Below are 12,092 nucleotides of genomic sequence, written 5' to 3'. Positions count from 1 at the left end.
ATAGACAGTTTTATCTTTTTTGGCGACCTTGTAAGTCTATGACAGTCGTCTAAAAAAATACCCTAAGTGGGACAGGCCCATTAATATTAAACTGTGCAGCACACTAACCCTGTCTGACTGTCTTGAAGTTGAAGGACTGGAAGCCACCGGTCAGAGCTGAGGAGTCAATAACATCAACACCGTATTCACTTTGACTTCTCCGGTACAATGTGATGCCCACCACCAGCATAGCGACTGCAATCACTGCCGCCCCCAGTCCAGAATACAACGCCACATCACTGTTGGTCTCAATACCTGCGCAGAAAGACAAGAGCAAATCTGAAGTTAATGGCCTCCGTTGTGACACAAGAAGCTGCAGTGACTCAGCGGGACAGGCAGCATCACTGGAGAAAAGGAATAGGTGACGTTTGGGGTCGAGACCCTTCTTCGGATTGAGAGTCGGGGGGAAAGGGGAAATGAGAGATGAAAGAGGGTGTTATAGAGGGATGTAGAACAAATGAATGAAAGATGTGCAAAGAGGTTACAATGATCAAATAAATACTCCATCGTTATCTGTGGGCTAGGTGAGTTATAGACAATGAAACTCAACAGGATGACGGTGAAACGACTAGGGTGAGGGAGGGACAGAGAGAGGGGATGCAAGGTTTAATGGAAGTTAGAGAACTTAATATTATACCACTGTGTTGTAAACGGCCCAAGCGAAATATGAGGTGCTGTTCCTCCAGTTTACAATTGTACAACATTGTAAATTGTCCCTAGTGTGGGGGATAGCGCTGGTGTATATATAATAATAATAATGGATGGGATTTATATAGCGCCTTTCTAATACTCAAGGCGCTTTACATCGCATTATTCATTCACTCCTCAGTCACACTCGGTGGTGGTAAGCTACTTCTGTAGCCACAGCTGCCCTGGGGCAGACTGACGGAAGCGTGGCTGCCAATCTGCGCCTACGGCCCCTCCGACCACCACCAATCACTCACACACATTCACACTCACACACATTCACACACACATATAGGGTTATGGTTGGTCGATACAGACCCAGTGGACCTGTATCACTAAAGTCTAAAGTCCAAAGGCCAAAGGACAATATCAAAGTGATGTCAATGCTGATTTTTTCCCCCTTCCGAACAAGGAGTTTATTCAGTATCTGCATTTTTCAGTGTACAGAAGATAACACAGACTTTCACTTGTCACATTACATCAGGCGGTTATTATAACACAATATCTACAATACGCTCGATTCCCTGCGGCGACCAGCATTCACGGAAGAGTCAACGCAGCTTTGTGTGTGTGTGTGTGTGTGTGTGTGTGTGTGTGTGTGTATGTGGGTGGTGTGTGTGGGTGGTGGGGGCATCACAGACACTCTGACACACAGCACACTGGTTGTTTTCATCCAAAAATAGATCTATTCACGTATTTACAATACTATTTACAAAGCCAAATAATTCAAAGCTAAACCCACCACCACAATACAAGCAATGTGTATTTTCCTTTAACTAATATTTCCCATCTTTATTAAAGATGCATCACACCCCCCACAGTGCCCAGTGGTCCCAGAACCCCACCTCCCATGGTGCCCGTGGACAGCCCGTAGTCCCTCTCTTGTGCCACCCGGGTGCAGATGTAACCTTGTGATGGCCAGCTTGGCCAGGCCCAGGAGCAACCGAACCAGGACATCTCCAGCCCCAAACCCTCTCCCCTACGCACACAGGGTGTCCAAAGATGAGGATGGTGGGTGTGAGAAGTGCGGACAGAAGGAGCGAGCAGCCCCCTTTAGGTACTGTAACACGGGGCTGCGACCTCACACACTCCGTGTACATGTGGAACACAGACTCATCCAGCCCGCAACTGGGGCAGGCGGCTGGTGCGTTTGTGAACCGCGAGAGAAACAGGTTGCAGAGACTCCTAAGTGCAGTAGCCTCCACCCCAGGTCCCTAATGTAGAGGGGGGGAGAATCCCTCACCCCACCCCACTCCACTCCAGGGCATATTGTAGCGTGCACTTGCACACTTGGAGCGGCTGCCTGTTCGTCCACAAGGCACTGCTAACCATCTGACTGCAGGCATGGTAGGATTAGCAAAAAACCCTGTTATAATGAATATCCTCATAACACCTAATGATTATATCACTTAATCCACCTGAAGACAATTAACCAGTTGCAGCTGTTTAAAGGAAAATAAATTCCAGCACATTGCACAAAGTAATAAGAACAAGATTCATTAAATCACAGTCTGCTCAGTGTAACAAAATTAGTTATTTCCATAAAAACTCATTTAGCTCACATATTTCAATTATTTCAGTCAATGCATCTTTTATGATGGGGTTACGTACATACATAACCAGTACATTGTTAAAGCAGAGAGGCCTATTTGTCGTATGTAGGAACAGCAGATGCTGGTTTAAACCGTAGACACAAGATGCTGGAGTAACTCAGCGGGACAGGCAGCGTCTCTGGAGAGAAAGAATTTGGTGACGTTTCGGGTCGAGACCCTTCTTCAGACTGGTTAGAGATAAGGGAAACGAGAGGTATAGGCAATGATGTAGAGAGATAAAGAACAAGGAATGATAGGCAAAAAAGTAACCGTGATAAAAGAAACAGGCCATTGTTAGCTGTTCGTTAGGTGAAAATTAAAGATTATCCAAGGGTTATTTGTCTCCCAGAATGTGACTGGGATATCATCAGTTTTTAAAATTAATTTACAGACTTCCTTTGACATGGGTAAACAATCTCTTCAAAGTAGGCTTACTTTGGTGCTCATCATTTCCTTGATCAAGGCTGTTGGCTTTGATTTGACATTCTGCATACCTTTCATTCTTTTCTTCTTTGTACCTCTCCATATCTCTAGTTTACCCCTTCTCTGGCACGCAATCTGAAGAAGGGTATCGACAATGCTAGCATTTATTTCAAGAGGGCTAGAATACAAACACAGGGATGTAATGCTGGGGCTGAGGCTCTATTAGGCGCTGGTCAGACCACATTGGCAGTGTTGTGAGACATTTGGGGCACCATAACTGAGGAAGGAAGTGCCGGCTCTGGAGAGGGTCCAGAGGAGGTTTACAAGAATGATCTCAGGAACGAGTGGGTTCAAGGTTCAAGGTTCACATTCATTTGTCACATGCACATACGATGAGCGTTTGAAGGCCCTGGGCCTGTACTCGCTGGGGTTTAGAAGAATGAAGGGGGACCTCATTGAAACTTACCGAATAGTGAAAGGCCTGGATACAGTGGAAGTGGAGAGGATGTCTCCACTAGTGGGAGAGTCTAGGACTAGAGGTCATAGCCAAAGAATTAAAGGACCTTCCTTTAGGAAGAAGATGAGGAGGAATTTCTTTAGTCAGATGGTGGTGAATCTTTGCCACAGAAGGCTGTCAATGGATATTTTTAATGCAGAGCTAGATAGATTCTTCATTAGGACAGGTGTCAGAGGTTATGGGGAGAAGGCAGGAGAATGGGGTTAGGAGGGAGAGATAGATCAGCCATGATTGAATGGCAGAGTATACTTGATGGGCCGAATGGCCTAATTCTGCTCCTATCACATATGACCTTATGATCAGTGTTTTTTTTAATATTTAAAGACTGCCCTAGGCATGGGTCGACTATCTCCTCCAAGTAGGCATACCTTCTTGTCCCTGTCCCACTTTGGCCATCAGTTACGCGACAGGCTGGTAGCGTGTGAAGATTTCGTTCAGGACGAAGTCCACACTCCTCCACACTACTCCATGACAGCCAAGTCCTTAAGACTCCATCTCTCCGTGATCATCGTGGCTGGCTTAGATTTGTCCTTTTTACATAGATACATAGATACATAGAAAATAGGTGCAGGAGTAGGCCATTCGGCCCTTCGAGCCTGCACCGCCATTCAATATGATCATGGCTGATCATCCAACTCAGTATCCCGTACCTGCCTTCTCTCCATACCCCCTGATCCCTTTAGCCACAAGGGCCACATCTAACTCCCTCTTAAATATAGCCAATGAACTGGCCTCAACTACCCTCTGTGGCAGAGAGTTCCAGAGATTCACCACTCTCTGTGTGAAAAAGTTTCTTCTCATCTCGGTCCTAAAGGATTTCCCCCTTATCCTTAAGCTGTGACCCCTTGTCCTGGACTTCCCCAACATCGGGAACAATCTTCCTGCATCTAGCCTGTCCAACCCCATAAGAATTTTGTACGTTTCTATAAGATCCCCTCTCAATCTCCTAAATTCTAGTGAGTCTATCCAGTCTTTCTTCATATGAAAGTCCTGACATGCCAGGAATTCATACCTTTCATTCATTTGTTCTTTGTAACTCTTCATACCTCTTCATACCTCTCGTTTCCCCTCTCCCCTGACTCACACTCTGAAGAAGGGTCTCGACCCGAAACGTCACCTATTCCTTTCCTCCAGAGATGCTGCCTGTCCCGCTGAGTTACTCCAGCATTTAGAGTCTATCTTTCGGGTAGACAATGTTGGTTAGCCTGAGACCAAACCAGAGATTGCTGGAAGACTTCAGCCAGTCAGGCAGCATCTGTGGAAAGGGAAACCAGTCGACATTACAGATCGGTGACCTTCCTCAGAACTTGGGGGTAGAGTAGAGGAGATGTGACAGTTTTCATAGCAGTGCAGATTTAGGGTTTAGCGCGGAAACGGGGATCTACACACCATGAACTCAGGTTCCCATTGCGAAATAGTGCATGCTGGGCACACAAGGAACTGCAGATGCTCGTTTACAAAGAAAAAATCCACAAAGTGCTGGAGTAACTCAGCGAGTCAGACAGCATTTCTGGAGAACACGGATAGGTGAGGGTTTGGGTCGAGACCCTTCTTCTGAAGAATATCTAAGATATGGAGAGGTGATGGTTCAGGTTAGGATGTTCTGAAGAATATTCTGAAGAATATCTATGCACATGGAGAGGTGTTGTTTCAGGTTGGAATCCTTCTTCAGAAGAGGGGTCCCGACCCGAAACATCACCTATCCATGTCCTCCAGAGATGTTGCCTGACCCTGTGAGTTACTCAGGCACTTTATGATTTTTTTATTGCAAGCTGTGATCGTACAACAGGCACTGTGCTTGGTTATTAATTTTAATGGGTAGAGAGGTCTGATGCTATACGAGTTTGCAATAAAAGATCTGGAAGTCAAGCTTTTACTGTCCATATCTGAGATCATCAATAAAGAAGCTAGGACTGCATTGTAAAATGAAACAAAGTTGAGAAAGGGGAATGTTGGCAAAGAAAACTTGTGTAATTGCAGTTCTTTTGACAATAGACAATAGGTGCAGGAGTAGGCCATTCGGCCCTTCGAGCAAGCACCGCCATTCAATGTGATCATGGCTGATCATCCCCAATCAGTACCCCGTTCCTGCCTTCTCACCATATCCCTTGACTCCGCTACCTTTAAGAGCTCTATCTAACTCTCTCTTGAAAGCATCCAGAGAATCGGCCTCCACTGCCCTCTGAGGCAGAGAATTCCACAGATTCACAACTCTCTGGGTGAAAAAGTTTTTCCTCATCTCTGTCCTAAATGGCCTACCCCTTATTCTTAAGCGTGTCCGGAGCGTCTCCAATCCCTTAATAATCTTACATGTTTCAATAAGATACCCTCTCATCCTTCTAAATTCCAGTGTATACAAGCCCAGTCTCTCCATACTTTCAACATATGACAGTCCAGCCATCCTGGGAATTAACCTGGTGAACCTACGCTGCACCAAGAATATCCTTCCTCATATTTGGAGACTACAGGTGTGATCTCACTAGGGCATTGTACAACTACAGAAGGAACTCTTTACTCCTATACCCAACTCCTCTTGTTATGAAGGCCAACATGCCATTCGCTTTCTTCACTGCCTGCTGTACCTGCATGCTTACTGTCAAAGTAACTTTGAGACATGGGTCCATCGGATTTGGGGGCAGGATATGCAAAAAAAAAACAAAGCTTGACAACCAATAATAAAAATCATGAGAGGAATAGATCGGGTAGATGCACAGAGCCTCTTGCCCAGAGTAGGGGAATCAAGAACCAGAGGACATAGGTTTAAGGTGAGAGGGGAAAGATTTAGTTTGGAGATATAGAGCAGAAACAGGCCCTTCGGTCCACTGTCCACACCAAACCAGCAATCCCTGCATATTAACACTATTCTACACACATTAGGGACAATTTACACTGATACCAAGCCAATTAACCTACAAACGGTACGTCTTTGGAGTGCGAGAGGAAACCGAAGATCTTGGAGAAAACCCACGCGGTCACAGGGAGAACGTACAAACCCCGCACCAACAGCACCCATAGCCGGGATTGAGCCCAGGTCTCTGGCGCTGTAAGCACTGCAAGGCAGCAACTCTACCGCTGCGCCACCCAAATAAGAACGTGAGGGGTAACCTTTTTCATGCAAAGGGTGGTAGGTGTATGGAACAAGCTGCCAGAGGAGGTAGTTGAGGCTGGGGCTATTGCAACATTGAAGAAACATTTAGACAGGTACATGGGTAGGACAGCTTTAGAAGGATATGGGCCAAATGCAGGCATGTGGGACTAGTGTAGAAGGGACATAGAAACATAGAAACATAGAAATTAGGTGCAGGAGTAGGCCATTCGGCCCTTCGAGCCTGCACCGCCATTCAATATGATCATGGCTGATCATCCAACTCAGTATCCCGTACCTGCCTTCTCTCCATACCCTCTGATCCCCTTAGCCACAAGGGCCACATCTAACTCCCTCTTAAATATAGCCAATGAACTGGCCTCGACTACCCTCTGTGGCAGGGAGTTCCAGAGATTCACCACTCTCTGTGTGAAAAAAGTTCTTCTCATCTCGGTTTTAAAGGATTTCCCCCTTATCCTTAAGCTGTGACCCCTTGTCCTGGACCTCCCCAACATCGGGAGCAATCTTCCTGCATCTAGCCTGTCCAACCCCTTAAGAATTTTGTAAGTTTCTATAAGATCCCCTCTCAATCTCCTAAATTCTAGAGAGTATAAACCAAGTCTATCCAGTCTTTCTTCATAAGACAGTCCTGACATCCCAGGAATCAGTCTGGTGAACCTTCTCTGCACTCCCTCTATGGCAATAATGTCCTTCCTCAGATTTGGTCGATGTTGGTCGATGTGGGCAAGTTGGGCCGAAGGGCCTGTTTCTACGCTGTGACTATAAGGCATGGTGGGGGCTGGTGCAGAAGAAGGGCATGTCCCACTTACGGGATTTTTTCGGTAACTTCCCGGCACCCGTCATAGTCACAGCAGCAGGTCCCCGAAAATTTTCAACATGTTGAAAATCCAACGGCGACCAGAAAAAGGTACGTCTCTTTGGGCGACTACCCACGACGTCACCCCGCGACATGTCACCTGTACGGTCGTGAGAAGCCGCCCAAAGAGTCGTACCTTTTTCTGGTCGCCGCTGGATTTTCAACATGTTGAAAATATTCGGAGACACGCTGCCACTATGACGGATGCCGGCAAGTTGCCGAAAGAAAAATCCCGTAAGTGGGACAGGCCCTTTACAATATTAAAGGAATACAAAATGATCCGGTATATTGCCTCATTATAAAGTGACAGGAGACTACCTCGCATATAACTGGCACATCAGAGACTCCTTTTTGTCATGGCTGATCCTAAACTTTCAAAGGAATAACTTGCAAGGAAGGGAGAGGTTTATATGGAAATGACACGACTGAAGGCAGATTTGCAGAATGTATTTTTGTGCCTATTTACTGAAGACATGTTCTCCCTTAAAATGGCCAGAGGCGATGAAGAGGCTGTTAACTTATTCCAGATTGATGAAGCTATCAAACGGTCTCCTCTGCCTCGCGCGTGCCCTGCGCTCTTTATCGCGGCATAATCAAACCGGGAATCGTGACGCGCACTTACTTTGAGGTTGTACCTCCTGCAGGGGTGGTTGATCTGTGAAGGAAAACAGGAGAGAGAATAACAATTAGCAAATAAAAAATCTTTCAAGTCTGACGAAGGGTCTCGACCCGAAACGTCGAGACCCATTCCTCCTCTCCAGGGATGCTGCCTGAGCCGCTGAGTTACTCCAGCGTTTTGTGCCTTTCTTCAAAATAAAAAATATTTCTTTCCCGACTGCGATTCACCGTGTCTCTTTCTCCGTGGGCTGGCAGATGGGGCAGGTGAGGCGTGGGTTGCCAAGTCTTCCCAGTAGCTCCAGATATGTGCCAGCTCAACTGGCAGCAGACGCATCTCCATGGATCTCCACGCAGAGCGAGTGACAGCATTCGTATCTCCCCCGTGGTCTCCCCTCTCAATAGCCCGTGAAGAGAGGCTGGCAGACCCATCAAAGTCAACATGTCAGCCATGTTGTCTCTTCCAACTGGAGACTGGGCGGCGTGGAAACGATGTCAACCACTTCCCCCGCAGTTTCTTTGCAAATGAACGACAGTCGTTTGACTGTTTGATCCACGATAGAATATTCATATTCCAACACCTGGAACAACTTTTTAGTTGAGGACCGACACAAAAAGCTGGAGTAACTCAGCGGGACGGGCAGCATCTTTGGTGAGAAGGAACAGGCGACGCTTCGGGTCGAGACCGTTCTTCAGAATGAGAGTCGGAGGAGAGGGAGACTAGAGATGTGGAAGGGTGAGGTGTGAAAAGGACATATCAAAGCCGACCATGGTCAAGGAAATGCAGAATGGATTGTTGTTGGCTGAGGGGAAGCTGACAATGGGGCATACAATCAGCAACATTAATAGACAATAGGTGCAGGAGTAGGCCATTAGGCCCTTTGATGTGAAACTAGTCAGAGAACTAGGTTGGGGAGGGGGGGGGGGGTGGGGGGGGACGGAGAGAGAGAGAAAGTCAGGGTTACTTGGCTAGAGAATCCAATGATAGACACAAAAATCTGGAGTAGCTCAGTGGGCCAGGCATCATCTCTGGAGAGAAGGAATGGGTGATGTTTCAGGTCGAGACCCTTCTTCACACTCACTCAATACTGAAATCAATACTCATATCCTCATATCATTCAATTGCCTCGGATTCTGCATTCGGCCCATCAAGTCTACTCTGCCATTCAATCGTGGCTGATCCATCTCTCCCTCCAAACCCCATTCTCCTGGCTTCTCCCCATAACCTCTGACACCTGTGCTAATCGAGAATCTATCTATCTCCGCCTTAAAAATATCCACTGACTTGGCCTCCACAGCCTTCTGTGGCAAAGAATTCCACAGATTCACCACCCTCTGACTAAAGACATTTCTCCTCATCTCCTTCCCAAAAGAACGTCCTTTAATTCTGAGGCTGTGACCTCTAGTCCTAGACTCTCCCACTAGTGGAAACATCCTCTCCACATCCACTCTATTTAAGCCTTTCACTATTCTGTGCATGAGAGGTATACCTTGGTGTCTCCTTCATCTGCTTTATAAGAACTTGAGGGAGCTGGGGAGAAGTATTAAGATAGCCTGGTATGATAAAAGTAATGGAGAAACTTACTAACAACAATGATCACTGAAGATAAGGCAAATTCAGATTTTAACGCAGGCATCAGAGGTTATGGGGAGAAGGCAGGAGAATGGAGGAAGGGATAGAACAGCCATGATTGATTGGCGGAGTAGACTTGATGGGCCGAATGGCCTAATTCTACTCCTAAAACGTTTGAACATAATCTTATGAGTGGAGCATATAAATGGAGCATATAATTTACAGTATAGGGTGGGACGGTAGCACAGTGATAGATTTGCTGCTTTAGAGCGCCGGGTTCGATCCTGACTACGGGTGCTGTCTGTATGGAGTTTGCTTGGGGTTTTCCTGGGTGCTCCGGTTTCCTCCCACACTCCAATGAGGTACAGGTTTGTAGGTTAATTGGCTTTGGTAAAAATTGTAAAATGTCCTTCATGTGTGGCATAGTTCTTCTGTACGGGAATCACTGGTCAGCACGGATTCGGTGGGCTGAAGGGCCTGTTTCTGTGCTGTATCTCTAAACTAAACTAAACTAAACAGTCCATGAGCCAATTCCTCCATTAGTCAGAAACATTTTGTATAGTAAACCGTATCGTATAGCTCTACAAACACTTGGCATCATTCTTTCATTTTATTGAATATTCACGCTAATACTGCCCACGATTAAATTAATGGAATATGTAGTCAATACAGTTTATTAATGGATACCATAAAACTTTTTATTATTTTTATTAACATCTTGGAAAATACTTTAGAAATATGTGGGAGAATTTGCACAAAGCTTTATCTCTAAACGCAACGAAACAAAACTAATCTAAAACGGACCAGAGAAGATAATTTTGATGGATATTAGCAAGAAGTGGATTGTTCAAGATTTGATGAATCGTAGGAATATTTAGTTTAGTTTAGTTTAAAGATATAGCGCGGAAATAGGGCATTCCGCATTCCCACCAGCAATCCCTGGACATTAACGCTATCCGACACACACAAGGGACAATTTCCACTTATACCAATCCAATTAACCAGTCTGAAGAAGAGACTCGACCCGAAACATCACCCATTCCATCTCTCCAGAGATGCTGCCTGTCCCGCTGAGTTACTCCAGCTTTTGTGCCTATCTTTGGTTTAAACCAGCATCTGCAGTTCCTTCCCACACAACCTACAAACCTGTACGTCTTTGGAGTGTGGGAGGAAACCGAAGATCTTGCAGAAAACCCACGCAGGTCACGGGGAGAAGGTACAAACTCCGTACAGACAGCACCCGTGGTTGGGATCGAACCCGGGCCTCCCAGGCGCTGCAAGGCAGCAACTCTACCACTGCGCCACCCTGCCGCCCACTCTGGGAAATGGGATGGAAAGGGTTCATTTCTTTATTACAATGAAAGGGAAAACACATTGAAAAGCAGCGCACACACTGCCTGCTCTTGCCTTTGAATCAGGGCAGCACGATTCACCAGATTAATTCCTCAGATAAGGATGTTATCTCCTGAAGAGCGAAAGCTGAGCCCTGCTCCACCGAGTTTGTAACAATGAGAGGTGCTCTCGGTGAGATAACATTCTGAGAGGGATTGGCAAGGCAGATCTGTAAGTTTGTTTCCACTGGAGCAGGATGAGAGGTCAGACATTTAAAAAACCTGAGGGTGAAATGTCTTCCTTTGGAGTGTTGGCGATCTCAGTCCCAGCGAACCGGAATCTCAGTCCCTGGGGACATTGAACGCTGAGGTCGATATGCAATCGGGGAATCAGTGGGAAGATGGATCAGTATAATCCACTTAAATGGCAGAGCAGACTCGAGCCTGACTGCAGTAGGAAGGAACTGCAGAGGCTGGTTTATGCTGGGGTAAAGGGCCGGTCTCACTGTACGAGCTAACTCAAGAGAACTCCCGAGTTTAAAAAAAAAACCAAAGTCGTGGTAAGTACGTAGAATGTATGTCGGAGCTCGGGACGTCTCTTAGCGGCTCGTAACGCTAACGGCAGGTACTCGGGAAACGCGGTAAGCTCGTGAAGATTTTTCAACATGTTGAAAAATGTCCACGAGAGCCCCGAGTACCTACGAGCGGCTATTACCGTAAATCTCCGAGTTCGAATCAGGGGAAACTCGGGAGAACTCTTCAAATCAGCTCATACAATGGGACAGCCCCATAACTTGGCGGGTCAGGAAGCATCTCTGGTAGTGCTGCTGCCTCTCTCTCTATCCCACCCCCACCCAAGTCGCGACCTAGCTTCACGTTTTCACCCCACAAACAGCTAGCAATGGCCTGATCGTTACATTTTTTTGTATATCTTTCATTCATTGTTCTTTATCTCTCCATACCACCAGGGGGCGCCACACGATGGCAGCCTCGCCAACAGTCTGTCTGTTTTGTCGTTTTTTTATTTTGTTATTTTTAGTGTGTTTTAAAAATTTGTTTTATGTGGGGGTGGGGGAGGGGGTCGGGGGAAACTTTTTTCAATCTCTTACCTTGCCGGAGATGCGATTGTTTTCCTATCGTATCTCTGGTCGCTCTACGGCCAAACATCGTGGAACTGGAGGCCTTGCTCGGGACTGACTTTGAGCCCCACTGTGGGGACGTGGACTTACCATCGGAGCCGATCCCTTGCCTGGCATCGACACTCCAATGACGTGCAGGCTTGTAGGTTCATTGGGTTTTGTAAACTGTAAAATTCATTGGTTCATAAATGATAGGAGTAGAATTAGGCCATTC

At 46.4% G+C, this 12,092-nt stretch overlaps 1 protein-coding gene across 3 annotated transcripts in view; it reads right to left on the bottom strand.

Moving 5' to 3' along the window:
- The window catches only part of unc5d (unc-5 netrin receptor D), a 362,879-nt gene that overhangs the window by 52,059 nt on the left and 298,728 nt on the right, over nucleotides 1-12,092 (bottom strand). For all 3 annotated transcript variants that reach the window (XM_033014104.1, XM_033014105.1, XM_033014106.1), the window contains exons 8-9: nucleotides 7,843-7,875; nucleotides 109-294 (exon numbers count right to left, since the gene is read on the bottom strand). In XM_033014104.1, coding sequence (XP_032869995.1) covers nucleotides 109-294; nucleotides 7,843-7,875 — 219 coding nt within the window. The remainder of the gene's footprint in view (nucleotides 1-108; nucleotides 295-7,842; nucleotides 7,876-12,092) is intronic.

Source organism: Amblyraja radiata, chromosome 39 (assembly GCF_010909765.2).
Source record: "Amblyraja radiata isolate CabotCenter1 chromosome 39, sAmbRad1.1.pri, whole genome shotgun sequence".
Classification (NCBI taxonomy): Eukaryota; Metazoa; Chordata; class Chondrichthyes; order Rajiformes; family Rajidae; genus Amblyraja; species Amblyraja radiata.
Note: the sequence above shows the minus strand (reverse complement) of the source record. Positions and strands in the feature narration are given on the sequence as shown.